General features: G+C 34.3%; 2 protein-coding genes across 2 annotated transcripts; one reads left to right on the forward strand and one right to left on the reverse strand.

Annotated features, from left to right (window-relative positions):
- Positions 1-1,949: 1,949 nt before the first annotated feature.
- On the forward strand, positions 1,950-6,238 carry LOC125841568 (uncharacterized). The gene is made up of 4 exons (XM_049520721.1): positions 1,950-2,194; positions 4,106-4,211; positions 5,562-5,710; positions 5,802-6,238. The coding sequence occupies exons 1-4, from the start codon at positions 2,054-2,056 to the stop codon at positions 5,895-5,897; spliced, it is 492 nt and encodes a 163-aa protein (XP_049376678.1). The 5' UTR covers positions 1,950-2,053; the 3' UTR covers positions 5,898-6,238.
- A 925-nt stretch (positions 6,239-7,163) lies between these two features.
- LOC125842446 (uncharacterized) lies at positions 7,164-11,733 on the reverse strand. The gene is made up of 8 exons (XM_049521742.1): positions 11,607-11,733; positions 11,421-11,504; positions 10,159-10,239; positions 9,732-9,871; positions 9,511-9,625; positions 9,360-9,435; positions 7,949-8,011; positions 7,164-7,860 (listed from the first exon to the last, which is right to left on the reverse strand). Exons 1-8 carry the CDS (start codon positions 11,666-11,668, stop codon positions 7,789-7,791), a joined length of 693 nt encoding a protein of 230 aa, XP_049377699.1. The 5' UTR covers positions 11,669-11,733; the 3' UTR covers positions 7,164-7,788.
- Between the last annotated feature and the right edge of the window lie 1,121 nt (positions 11,734-12,854).

Genomic DNA, 12,854 nt, shown 5'->3' on the forward strand with positions numbered 1-12,854 from the left:
ATTTTGAATTAGACTAATAAATTTATAGTTACTTGTAAGTTAAAACCTTTAAAATTGAATAGACTTTTAGATATCTATTCTTGCAATTATGCAACTCTTATTATCATCATTTTGAAGAATTTCTTTCGATGATAATTTTTTAAAGAAAGAAGAAGAAGTTAACAATATCTAAGCTTGGTTTTAAGATTAAAAGTTAAATGGGATCACTAGTTTTTACTTTATTATCTATATTATATTTAATTTTTTTATAATATTAATTTACACTTAATATTGACAAAGTTCAAATAAAACATTGTTCTCCTCTCCTTCTTGGCTTTCGAAAATAGGGTTTTGGATTATTTTTTTCAAATTTCAAATATTTGAAGTTGTATTTGAATTTTTTCGGATTAAGCACTAATTCTCAAATAAAATGGGGAAAATTATGAAAAAGTGAATAATTCTCATAACAACGAGCTAGAAAATTTGAAAATTTCATTAGTTGGACTAAAAGTGCAGTATTTTTTTTAGGATTAATTACAGAAATTCACCTTTTAGTTTACTTATTACCATTATCCCCTATAAGTTTTACAAATCTTCAAAATTTCTCATTTTCACGCATTAGATTAGTGTATCTCACGCATCAGATTAATGTATCAGCGCATCAGATTAGTGTATCTCGCGTATCAGATTAGTGTATCATGTATAAAGTGTACATCTGATTAGTGTATCATGTATAAAATGTAATGTATCTTACTTAACGATTAATGTATCNCGATGATAATTTTTTAAAGAAAGAAGAAGAAGTTAACAATATCTAAGCTTGGTTTTAAGATTAAAAGTTAAATGGGATCACTAGTTTTTACTTTATTATCTATATTATATTTAATTTTTTGTAATATTAATTTACACTTAATACTGACAAAGTTCAAATAAAACAGTGTTCTCCTCTCCTTCTTGGCTTTCGAAAATAGGGTTTTGGATTATTTTTTCAAATTTCAAATATTTGAAGTTGTATTTGAATTTTTTCGGATTAAGCACTAATTCTCAAATAAAATGGGGAAAAATATGAAAAAGTGAATAATTCTCATAACAACGAGCTAGAAAATTTGAAATTTTCATTAGTTGGACTAAAAGTGCAGTATTTTTTTAGGATTAATTACAGAAATCCACATTTTAGTTTACTTATTACCATTATCACCTATAAGTTTTACAAATCTCCAAAATTCCTCATTTTCACACATCAAATTAGTGTATCTCGCGCATCAGATTAATGTATCATCGCATCAGATTAGTGTATCTCGCGTATCAGATTAGTGTATCATATATAAAGTGTACATCAGATTAGTGTATCATGTATAAAATGTAATGTATCTTACTTAACGATTAATGTATCAGCGCTTATATTATTGTATCCGTTTGAGGGATTTCTGTAATTATAAACTCTTAAGGGATATATTGTAATTTTGTCTTAAAAGTATGTGATTTCTATTTGTCCTTTTTTTTATAACTAAGAATGAAAGAGTATATATGTATAGACTAATCCAGAAAATTATTTAAATTAAGAAAACTCAACCTCTAAGGGTTCTTTGCAAGAATATTATAGGATTACAATTTGGAATTAAAATCAGAAATATAACCAAATAATTTATTTTATTTTTATATGAGAAAAGTTATAATAAAATTTTAATATAAAACTAATGTCGTTATAACTAATATCTCTAATTTAACATAGAATAAATTCAATACAAAATTTAAACGGGAACAACCGATCTAGTACCTTAAAACAAATAATGACAAAGGTCAAATCAATAACATATCTAGTACATAGACGTTAACCCTACCTTTTTATGGAGAGACTATTCCAAAGGTCAATCAAGTATAATAAAATAAGATATGGGGTTAATTTAAAACTTCCAAAATTAGAGGGGGTGATTTAGCAATAAGAGAGAAAGCTCCACACAAGGAAGTGTAGAATACTCTTAAGCAGCAGAGCTAGTGTCAAGATTTGCGGAAGAGAGAGAGAGAGGCGTCACTTTCTTGATCTCAAAGCAGCAAAGAATTTTGAGAGGCGAAAATGGAGGAATTAAGCAGTGCTTTGAATTCCCATATGGACCAAATGGCAGATCTTGTTGAGAAATTCTCTGCAGAGATGAGGTCTAGTCTTAGACCAGCATATGACAACTTCATAGGATTCTTCCACGCCATTGACTGGACGGTATTGCCAATTCGACCTTTTTTTTTCCCCTTTTCCAGCTTCTGAACTTGGTAAAAATCAGATTTTGTTAGGACCCTGTTATTATTTTTGTGAAATTTTTATACTTCGACCTATCTTGTTGTGCCTTGTACTCTGTTTCTGCAGTATTTTGCATTTTTTTGTGTTGTCCGGTATTGATTTTTATAGCAATGTCTGTGTTGTATGTCATTGTGGTGTTGTTCTTTTCTTTGTTTGTTTGTTTGGGTGGATGGGGGTGTTGTGTTGAGCTTAAATGGTGAAACGTGGTTAGTGGGGATTCATATCCCAACTTGTTTGGGATTGAGGCATAGTAGTTGTTGTTTTGTTTGGGGCAGCTGGAAAGGGAAGGGTTGTGTGTGTGTGTTGAGCTTAACCGGTGAAACATGGTTAGTGAGGATTCATATCCGAGCTTGTTTGGGATTGAGGCTTCATAGTTGTTGTTTTGTTTTGGGAGCAGTGGGGGTGGGGGGTGGCTTGTACTAGGGAAAACGGAGGGTCAGGTCAATTATCTAATTGCAGAACGTATGGTAACATTGAAATGCTGTACATTCTAACATTCATGTCTCCTAGAATTACATATACTTTGGTAGATAAACCATATTTTCTAAGAACTAAGTTATGTAGTTTTATATGTGAAAAATTTTCCGCAGGCATATCTTGCTCTGCTTTGGACTTGGTTCATGTACTGTTTTGCATTTTTTCTGTGAAGTTTCTGCTATTATCGTATATGATTTCTTTTGGGGCAAGAGAGGGATAGCCTAGTGGAATTGGAAATTTCCATCTACCTCCAACCATGAGATTAGAGGCTTGAGTCACCAAAGGAGCTGAATGGGGAAGCCTTTCTTTGGTTCTTAGCCAGAGGTTTTGTGGGTGGGGTTTATTGTATCACAATTCACGAAAAACATCAAGGCGATTTCTTCCTTCTCTCTAAGCCTAGTGTTGTTTTTTACTTTTAAGTAGTAGGTTTCAGCGGAACATTTAGCTCACGATTTTTAAATATATTAGTACCGATTCAATCAAATTGGATCAGTGTTAGAAGGACACCGTCTATATAAGGAGCCTTATCAGTTGAAGAGAGGTAGAACTCTCCTATCCTCGTAAAATTGTGTATTGAAATAAAACATCTTTCTAAATTCCACTTTTCTTTCTTTAATTATGATAGGATGATCTGTAGTTGGTTTAGAATATTAAAAATCCCATCATATGTGATTGCTGAAGTTTAAAGATTTTTCTTGGATAAAGGCCAGGCAAGGCAAATTGTTGGCAAGATGTACTGTGTTAATGCTCGGCTAGGCAAACCTTCTAAAGAAAATTCTTTGGCTGTCGGTTCAATTGTAATTTGCCTAAGTAGTATTTTGCTACCTCGGTATTACAGTCACCCAGAGTTGGTTATATGTTCCTTTCTCTCCGTTGCAATCCTGTTATCTCTTCCTCTACTATATGGTCCTTACTCCTTAGTTCCAATCATGTTATGCCTCTTTGTTTTTTTCATTTTACTCACTTTTTGAATTTGCTTTTCGTCCTCCACTTTTGAAACTAAAGATGAGAAAGACTCTACTTGATCCTTAAGGGGAATGATATCATATGGCATGTGGTTGATGCTGCCAGCTGTCTAATGCAATACTAGGAGAATTTTAGAAAGAAGTTAGAGCTCTATGTTAGCATTTGCTTGCTAATTGAAATTGTAATGTTTAAAGGAGATAATGTATTCATCATTGCATACATCATTCCCTTACCAAAATATATTTGTTATTATTAAAATTTTGAGCAAGAGGTATCATTGGCTAACAAAATATGTGATTTGAGCTTGTCAAATATGAGAGTTTTGCATTTTGACTAAGACAAATTTATTTGGCTGTCTTGCTTATTAATGATTTTCCTTTCTTTATGTAGGAACCTTGGTTGGTAGGTCTTCTTTCATTTCACGCCGTGTTTCTTCTAGTATGTATTGTGTCTCGGAAGAACATCAATTTCCAGATGTTTTTGTTCCTTTTTGCACGTAAGTTCACTGCTATTTACAGTTATCCAGTTTCTGATATTTCTTGATATTTTTTCATGAAGTTAAGTGTTGTATTAAATTGGCATCAGGACATGCAAAGTAAGTACACAATAAATCATGGTCAAACTCCTACTACAACAACTTCCTCTACTAGACCAGGGAGTTTAACCGGAAAGCAAAAGTACGGTTTTAAACCACTGATAGGGAGCTCATGAAATAAGGGGAAATAACATCATTTACAGGGTATAAGATTGCTGAGGTTCAATAGGCAAAAGGATTTTAGTCTACTGTTAGGAGTTGAGATGCCATTAAAAAATCTGAGATTCATCTCTTTCCAAAGACTCCAAAAAATACATGCTGGGTTTTCTTGATGTACTGTCAACTTTCCATAGGCACCAATTTTCAACTGCATCTTTGATGAGCTCCAATTAATTGCAAAAACTGAAGGGACCATGTTGTAAAGATCAGTGACCACTGAAGAATGTAGGATTTAGGAACAAGTGGTTAACTGATTCTAGGCTGTTCTGACACATGTAGCATGCTGGATACAATTTTCTAGATTTGCAGAAGAGTTCAGGTGATAAACGGCCTAAAGAGTTATGCCTGCTCCCATAACAATTTCTTCCTATAAGTGCTTGCCACCAAATGACAAGAAGTAGGATAATTTTGTCTTCATGAAGTGAGAAGGGAAGGGGGTAAATATACCCTTCAACTTTGCAATTTAGAGCAGATATACCCCCTTGTTAAACATGTGGTGCATATATACCTCTGCCGTCTAACAAATGATGCATTATTTACCCTTTTTGTTAACAAACCTATATTTACTGAATTAAAAAAAATTCTAAAGTTGGTTTTTTAATTCCAAAAATGTCACGTGGCTTTAAAAATTACTTTATCCATTTTTTACCCCTTTTTCGTTAGAAATGTCCTCAGTAGACAACTTCAAAAGCTCAATGACATAATACAGTTCCGGAATAACCTGTCTGAACTTTCTACATGGATTGCTAGGCTTCCCCTTTCACAATGACACATAGAACTTATGTTTTAGGTAGAAAGCTAAACTTTCGACATTACTCTATTTTGTCTTCATGGTTTTCTATGTTTTGGGTTTAGCAGACTACATATGTCTTAGTTTTCAGATTGAAAAATTCATATTGTTGAGCTTAATGAAAGCATAAGTTTTTAGGCTGTTAAGTAGCAGGTACTATATTCCGTATGCTAGTAGCTTTGTGTTGTGAAACTGAAGTGATGACATCTTTCTAGCTTGCATGTTAGAAGTTTGATCTTTTCCATTGCAGTGTATGAGAATGTCCCTCTTTCCTCACTTTTTTTAGTTACCTTATGATACAGTGGGAGGAGTGTATGGTGCTGAGAGGCTTAATCGCATATTAGCTGCGAACTGGAAAAGCTTTGCGCGCCAGAATTACTTTGATTCACATGGCATTTTTCTTTCCACACTCTGGTCTGGGCCTCTGTTGGTTATTGCGATAATAATCTTGGTGAGTATCTTTGGTCATTCGGCTCTCTTTGTTTTCGTCATTTCTATTGTTTTTCACTCGCTAATCTGCTTTACACCTTTCTTCTTTGCAGGTTAACACCCTCTTTTCATTATGCTACCTGATTGTGAGGTGGAAAAAAGCTGAACTTAGACACCGGGCAAGACTAGCTAGCAACAAGGAGGATTAACAACATATATATTTGCTGCTCTGCTACGACTAAAGCCGGGGGGGAATGCGGCTTATGCGACATCTTACTACATTCTCTCCCTACACCAACTGGTGAAGAGAATTCCTTAACACTCGGTTACATTAAGGATTTCTTTCACATGAACTTTTTCCCGATGCGTTTAACATAGTTTTTGTTCAAATTATCTATCTTTGTAGAGGTGAAATGAGCATAGCCTTTCTTGCTTTTATACCCCGCCTGAGAAACGTTGCCCAGCTCTCATTTAATCTTGCAATGTTAGATCTTTGAATTTCTTATATCAAGATTCAATTGAGTCTCTGAAAGAAGTCTCGTGTGAAGTATTTGCTCTCTTTTTACCTAGATTATACTGTTGAAACTCATCGTGGTCCACTCTATGTTACAAACTATACATGTTTCTTCCCATTTTCTCACCATCAGTTTAATTCTGTTACTATTTGAAAATACAAGGATAGCGTGTCTATGAAACAGCCTTGGGTCAGTGGATGCACATTTAACGATCAAAGAGTAAACTATTCCAATCTTATAGTTTTCGTTGAGCTTCTCAATTAGTTTTTGTAGGATGTCCCCAGAGGCTGACTTAGGAACATTGTTTGTGATTGTCGCCATTGCAATGTTAGCAGTGGCGGATAGAAAGTAGGAACGCACACTATGTAAATAGCCTGAAAACATTTTTAATGTATAAGTTCTATGCATCTGTCAAACTAATACATAGGAAGGACATTCCTTCCTCATCAAAGTACCCAATATCTGCACTATGGATTGTTGAAATTGCCTTGTGTGCACCCATATTTTCCCTAATTGTCCAGGAGGAAGAGGCTTCAGTTTATCAACTCTGAACTATTTGAGCTTCCATTCCCTGGAACTATAAGTCCCTGCTGATCCTGTGTCTGCAGCCTACATATTGATTCTCTCTGATGAGACAATCTCACAGGTTTCTGTTATACCATATCCGTAAACAACAACAACGCGAGGATATCTTATTGCATTCATCCATCAACTTCCTTCCCTAAAGGTGCAGCACCAGATCCAACATGCTTCAATGAAGTTAAATTATGCTTCACCACAGGATTCTTTGCGAATGCTAAAACATCTGAGAAACAATCCACATATGTGTCACCCTGTACCTCTCAATATAATCATTTCCAAATCGAACTTATCCATAGACACAACAGTATTACCCTTCTGCAACTGTGAATACGTAAAAATAACAGGACCAAACACATGAAACAAAGGCAACACACAGAATGCTGCAATGTCACTTTGCTCTATCCCATAGTTATCGCAATTCATGTACCCTGCTTTATCAACTAGATCATTAAATGTTGCAACACTCAAATTAGAATTTTTCTGGTGACAGAAAAGCAAACTAGGCAATTTAAACCCATTGACCTTATCAAGCAATTCAGGAACAGTGATAATAAGCCTGGGTTTCAATCTTTAACTTGCTTGGAAAAATTTGAAAACTGTATACATAGGATTATCAGTTATAGTGATGGAATCTATGGTATTAACATCGAAGAAACAAAGAAGAAATTGGATAGACTTGGGGGCTAAAATAAGAACGGCATCATTTTTGTTGATACCCAGAGGCCAGTTGGTGAAGAAGTCAGAAGAGATTCTGGATACCATGGACTAGAACCCAGAAAAAGTATTGGTTTACAGATTCAGCATCAAGGGATGATTTTCCAGGAAGAGGTGGTGTTACTGAATGGAAAAGAAACTATAGAAAGATTTTGATATATTCTGGGGGAAACACTAATCCATAGCCATATACTCTTGTCAAAACCTGCATAGGATTTATATCCATCTCCTATTATCAACTCGTTTTCGCTTGGATGGTTCTTCTAAATGGTCCGCACTGGATTGTAATTTATATCCGTCTCCTATTGTCAACTCGTTTTCGCTTGGATGGTTCTTCTAATTGGTCCGCACTGGATTGTATCTAAAGAAGAACAGAACAAATTGTCAAAAAAAATAAACAAGCAAATCTAAAATCCATGATCGCAAGTCAAAAGACTAATGATTGTTACCTTATTTAGTTTATCTCTGACCAGCTTAACAGTTTGATTCATAGATTGTGAAGGAAAGTATTCCTGACATCATTACCAAAATGGAGAAGAAACAGTCATTCTACAGAAATTCAAAACCAAGTGTTGTGAACTTGCATGCAGTAAGCAAAACTCACGCACATAGAGTTCATACAAGAGTTGCAAAGAAAAGTTGAAACCAGGTAAAAAGGTGGTTCTACAACTAGAATTTTAGAATGTGGTGGCCTGACTGAACTGAAGAACGGAATAATCATTTTTAAGAGAATTTCTTATCTCTAACTTCATTCCCCTCTCTTCTCTAAGGGGCTCTTTGTTGTTCCTCCTCGTGTCTAGAAGTAGAATGAGAAAGGAGCAAATACTAAACGGAAAATGTATTATCTCTTAGGTAAATTACCAATTGAGCCTTTCTGCCAATAATTTTTTGCACAAGAACTGGAAGGGGAGAATAAAAGAAAAGAAGATGAGGCAGAACCAGAATAGTTGGCACCGTTCATGCCCCTCACTAGCTAAACAAGCATTAAATTAACCCCAAAATGATGGGATCCAAGCTCCAGCCAGCTAGGCCGGCTTACCCATACTTTTTTGATAACCATGGTGTCCAGCCTAGCTTGCGCACACTACCAATTCCATGGGATACCTGCTACCTACCACTAGGTATCAGGTAATTGTCTACTAAAGGCCAAGACAAATGGAAGAAATCACCTATTGTTTTTGTCTCCACTGAGATTTGAACCTAAAATATGGTTCTCCTCTCACTTCACTGACCATTAGGCATACCCATATAATGCGCAACCACATACCCAATCTAGATAATCCTGAGTCCTCTCCCTGATACCAACTCTGTGAGCCCCAAGGCATAACTCACGGCCGTGAGTTCAGATCAACCAATGAAAGTTCCTAATTTTTGCAATCCCAGCACTCACTACTGACCTCATTTAGTGGTAATTCTCCATCTAGCATTAAAAAAAAATACACAGAGATCTTTTATGTTTATTTGAAGTCATTGCAATCCTTGCCAGAAAATTCTACCCCTTGAAACCTGTCTACAGCTTCCAATTTGCCAAGAACACAACACAAAATTGATTTTTCTCCCTTTCAGCATTCTTCTTGCCTTTGCTAATCCACCAATGACAAGCGAACAAAGGGATGCTAAGTCTCCTAGTTTACCAAAAAATAATGTCTCCTAGTTTCACAACCTAAGGAGATCTGCCAAAAATTTATAGATAACATTTATAACCGTTAGGCACTCAACATTGCAGAGAAATGATTATCTGGCAACCAACCCCCTGCTTCATAATATGACTATTGAATCTGATAATAATGTTAATGTCAGTTGCCAAAAGTCAAAATCATATGAGGTATAAATGCAATACTTTTGTTACCTATGACTAACCTTGTCTGAAGAAACCATTGTTATGGGAGAACACTGCATGTCATGAACAGAATTACCCTGAGAACTCGAGCTCTGCCTACAATGAAAATGTTTTTACTTTATTTTGATAAATAAAATTCAAAAGTCAATTCAGAGCATCTTATTTAACTACCTATGATTAGAGCCAATTGATTGTGCGGTAGAATTCAACTGGGCTGGAGAGGAAGTTATCGAGGGCTCACCAATCATATCTGGCCGATATGTGGCAGATCCTTTTGACCTTCCAGCTGAAAGGACATCAACTCCGAAATAAGAAACTAGGGGTCTACAAAATAAAGGCAGAATTTTTCTCGTTGGACAAGGTAATTTCTAACTTTGTGACAAGGTACTTACGGTTTAATCGTGCTAAAACCTCCTTTCTCCTTGCTTCTAACTTCTCCTTCGTCTCGTGCAGACTCTCAAATTGAGGTGCATAAGAAACCTGTAGCTTTTTTCCTAGGAAAACAGACTCGTCCAGTTTCCTTTTGGCAAATCTGGATAGCGAATATGTAAGCATAACTCATGATGCAATATAAAAACAAAATGTGCATGTATATGGAGAATTGCATGGAAATCATCGTCCAGAAAATAATGCTATGCTGGACCAGTTCCTTCAAAAAATTCTATTGTGTTATAAGGGTATTGGAGTCCTTTTGCAATACACAAATCTTGCCCTTTCCCTTAGCAGTTTAATGAGATCTTTCACAACACTATAAATGAAAATACCAATATTCATTAACATCTCTAGATATAACGGTTATGATCTGAACATTGTAATCACCTGGCATTGTCAACCCGGCAAAACCTGATCCAGAAGACGTCTGTAAATGGCTCACAATCTTCAGCATCCATTGGTTTACATCTAAGAAACCAGAAGAACAGTAATGATGAAGGTAACACACTAGAAGACATTATTGACACTACCAACTTCATCTTTAAATTGTGCATTGCTAAGTACAATCACCATCCTAAGTTTATTTGTAAAGAAAAAAGCCAACAATTACAAGATGCAAGGAACATATAAGTTCAGCAAGCAGATATAGAGGTATCCCCTCTGCCATCCCCCCCTCAGCCCAAATGAAACAAAAAAAAATAGAGAACAAAGAGCAAAATGCAGTATTAGTCCCTCTATTATCTTTGTGTGTACTTTTTCAACTCTTTCATTTTGAAAAGGATTTCTTATTTTTATTCTTAGACCTTCCATTTTTAACCTTCAATTTTCGAATATAGAAAAATTGATCTAAGTTTTAGATGGAACTAGCTGAGCTAACATCATTGTAAAATTTTACATGACATACTCATTTGAAACAAAAGGCACGGTTAAGTTGAGTTATTATGTATATATAGATGAAAACAAGCCAAAAGGTTTTAAAATACGAGTACATCTCCAATTACTTGCAAAAGGTCTAGGGAAGACAAAGATGAAAACATGGAATACTCTAACTACAGTAATATGATGGGCCATTTGGAAGGAAAGGAATGCAAGGATTTTTGTAAGCAAATCAGAATCTGTAGTTTGTTTTTTGGTTTCTCACCCAGTCTCCGGTACCCGCTTTGGGGCCTGACTAATGATTCGCATTGAAAAGTCCCACATAGAGGATAAATCGCTCCCTACCAGAGGCAACTCCAGACACTGGGCTCAAACTCGAAACCCTAGTTCAACCTTTGGTGGTCAGAATTTGTAGTTTGTCCTAAGTAAAGATGTTTATCCTAACTGTTTTTTGGTGTAACATGACAATTGCAAATGATACTGAGGTCATGGTAGATTTTTTTAGCTCACTACACTAAATTCCCCACAGCACCAGAAGGTGCTGCACATTAATACAGTACCCTTTTAACATCAAAAAGAAATACTTAGCTTCATCCATTTTTACTTATTCAATATTGACTTGGCACAGGAAAAACAAATCGAATGACAAATAAAAGTGGATATTTTTTTTTTCAGAGTACAGTGGACAAGTAAAAATGCGGAGAGTAAGTATTTTGAAGAAACCCATGCACAACAATGGATTGTGTTAAGAGAAATTAGGAGAAAAGCCATACTCTTCAATTTCTCCGTAAGTGGAGAATAGTTGAGAGAGCTGATCACCACAACCCAACGCCGGAACATTCCTCACAATCAAATATCTGCAACAACGTTAGTAAAAAACCTAAATCGTGAAATTATCAAATAAATTTGAATTCGTAATTTAGAAGACGGAGATAAAACTGTGGTTGACGAAAACGAACTTGGATTCATCGCAAACAGTGTAAACACGGACTGCAGGAGGCTCGTCTTTGTATCGAGGCATTGCACAATTCACCTTCGCTTTGTGAAACTCAACCTTTGTCCTAATTATGTGTCACATATCCAATCATCCATTTTTTTATATTATAATTTATAATATTTGTTGGTGTAATTTTTAAATAATATGTGTTACTTCTTGATTCAATTTATGTGACATTTATAAAATTTTAAAAGACAATATAAGTTGTTTAATTATTATAATTTATAGTTTTTTTTATGTAATTTTTAAATATTTATCTGAACATGCAAAGTGTGGAGGTTCAAGTCTCATGCAAGGTATCATATTGAAAATAAATTAGCATTCTCAACAAGAGAGCTCAAATTGAATCAATATATGAAATGTTGATTTTAGAACAATCATATTTTGAGTTTAGATCTCTACTATAAATCGACTTGATTATTGTCATTACAAACAAAAGGCAGACATATAATTTTTAGGGGTGAACGTTCAATATTCTCAAAGTTCAATTTCAATAATTAAAAGTGAATATTAAATACCAAACATTCAAAATTCGTTCTGATACAGTAAATTAAATTATCAAACTTCAATACAATGAATTTGAATTCAATTTAATTTTCAATGACATAAACATGTAAAAGGAGAAAAATAACTAATCGTATAGTTTTTGAGTAACTTTCACATATAGCAAACATAAAAATCATATTTGTATGTTATAATTATAGTTTGCATAACTGCGCTCCATATCAAATTTTATGTTTGTTATGGAGCTTTTGATTTGTATAATTCGCTAGATACATCCAATTTTATACAAATTGTTCAGTTTTGTATAAATTCATTTATACATTGTAATTTGTATAATAAGATCTGTATTTATATAATTATAAGTGTATAAAACGAAAATATATGTATTTGTATATATACTTTTCTCTCGCTTTATACAAACACAAACACATTTTATACCGAAATGTACAAAATGACTAATTGTATACCGAAAATGACTAATTGTATACCGAATAAGATGACAAAAAAATGGGATGTTTGCTGCGAATTACAAATAAAATAAACTATGGCTATAACATTTAATTTGAATTACTAATTTGTTATTTCATACAATTTTCCCTTATTTTATTCCTCACTTATTAAGTGATCTTTTGGTCTTTTTTTTATTTTAGTCCAAAATAAATGTTTTTAAAAAAACTTAATTAAGAAGGAATTAACTTTATTTTTC

Source organism: Solanum stenotomum, chromosome 10 (genome assembly GCF_019186545.1).
Source record: "Solanum stenotomum isolate F172 chromosome 10, ASM1918654v1, whole genome shotgun sequence".
Taxonomy (NCBI): domain Eukaryota; kingdom Viridiplantae; phylum Streptophyta; class Magnoliopsida; order Solanales; family Solanaceae; genus Solanum; species Solanum stenotomum.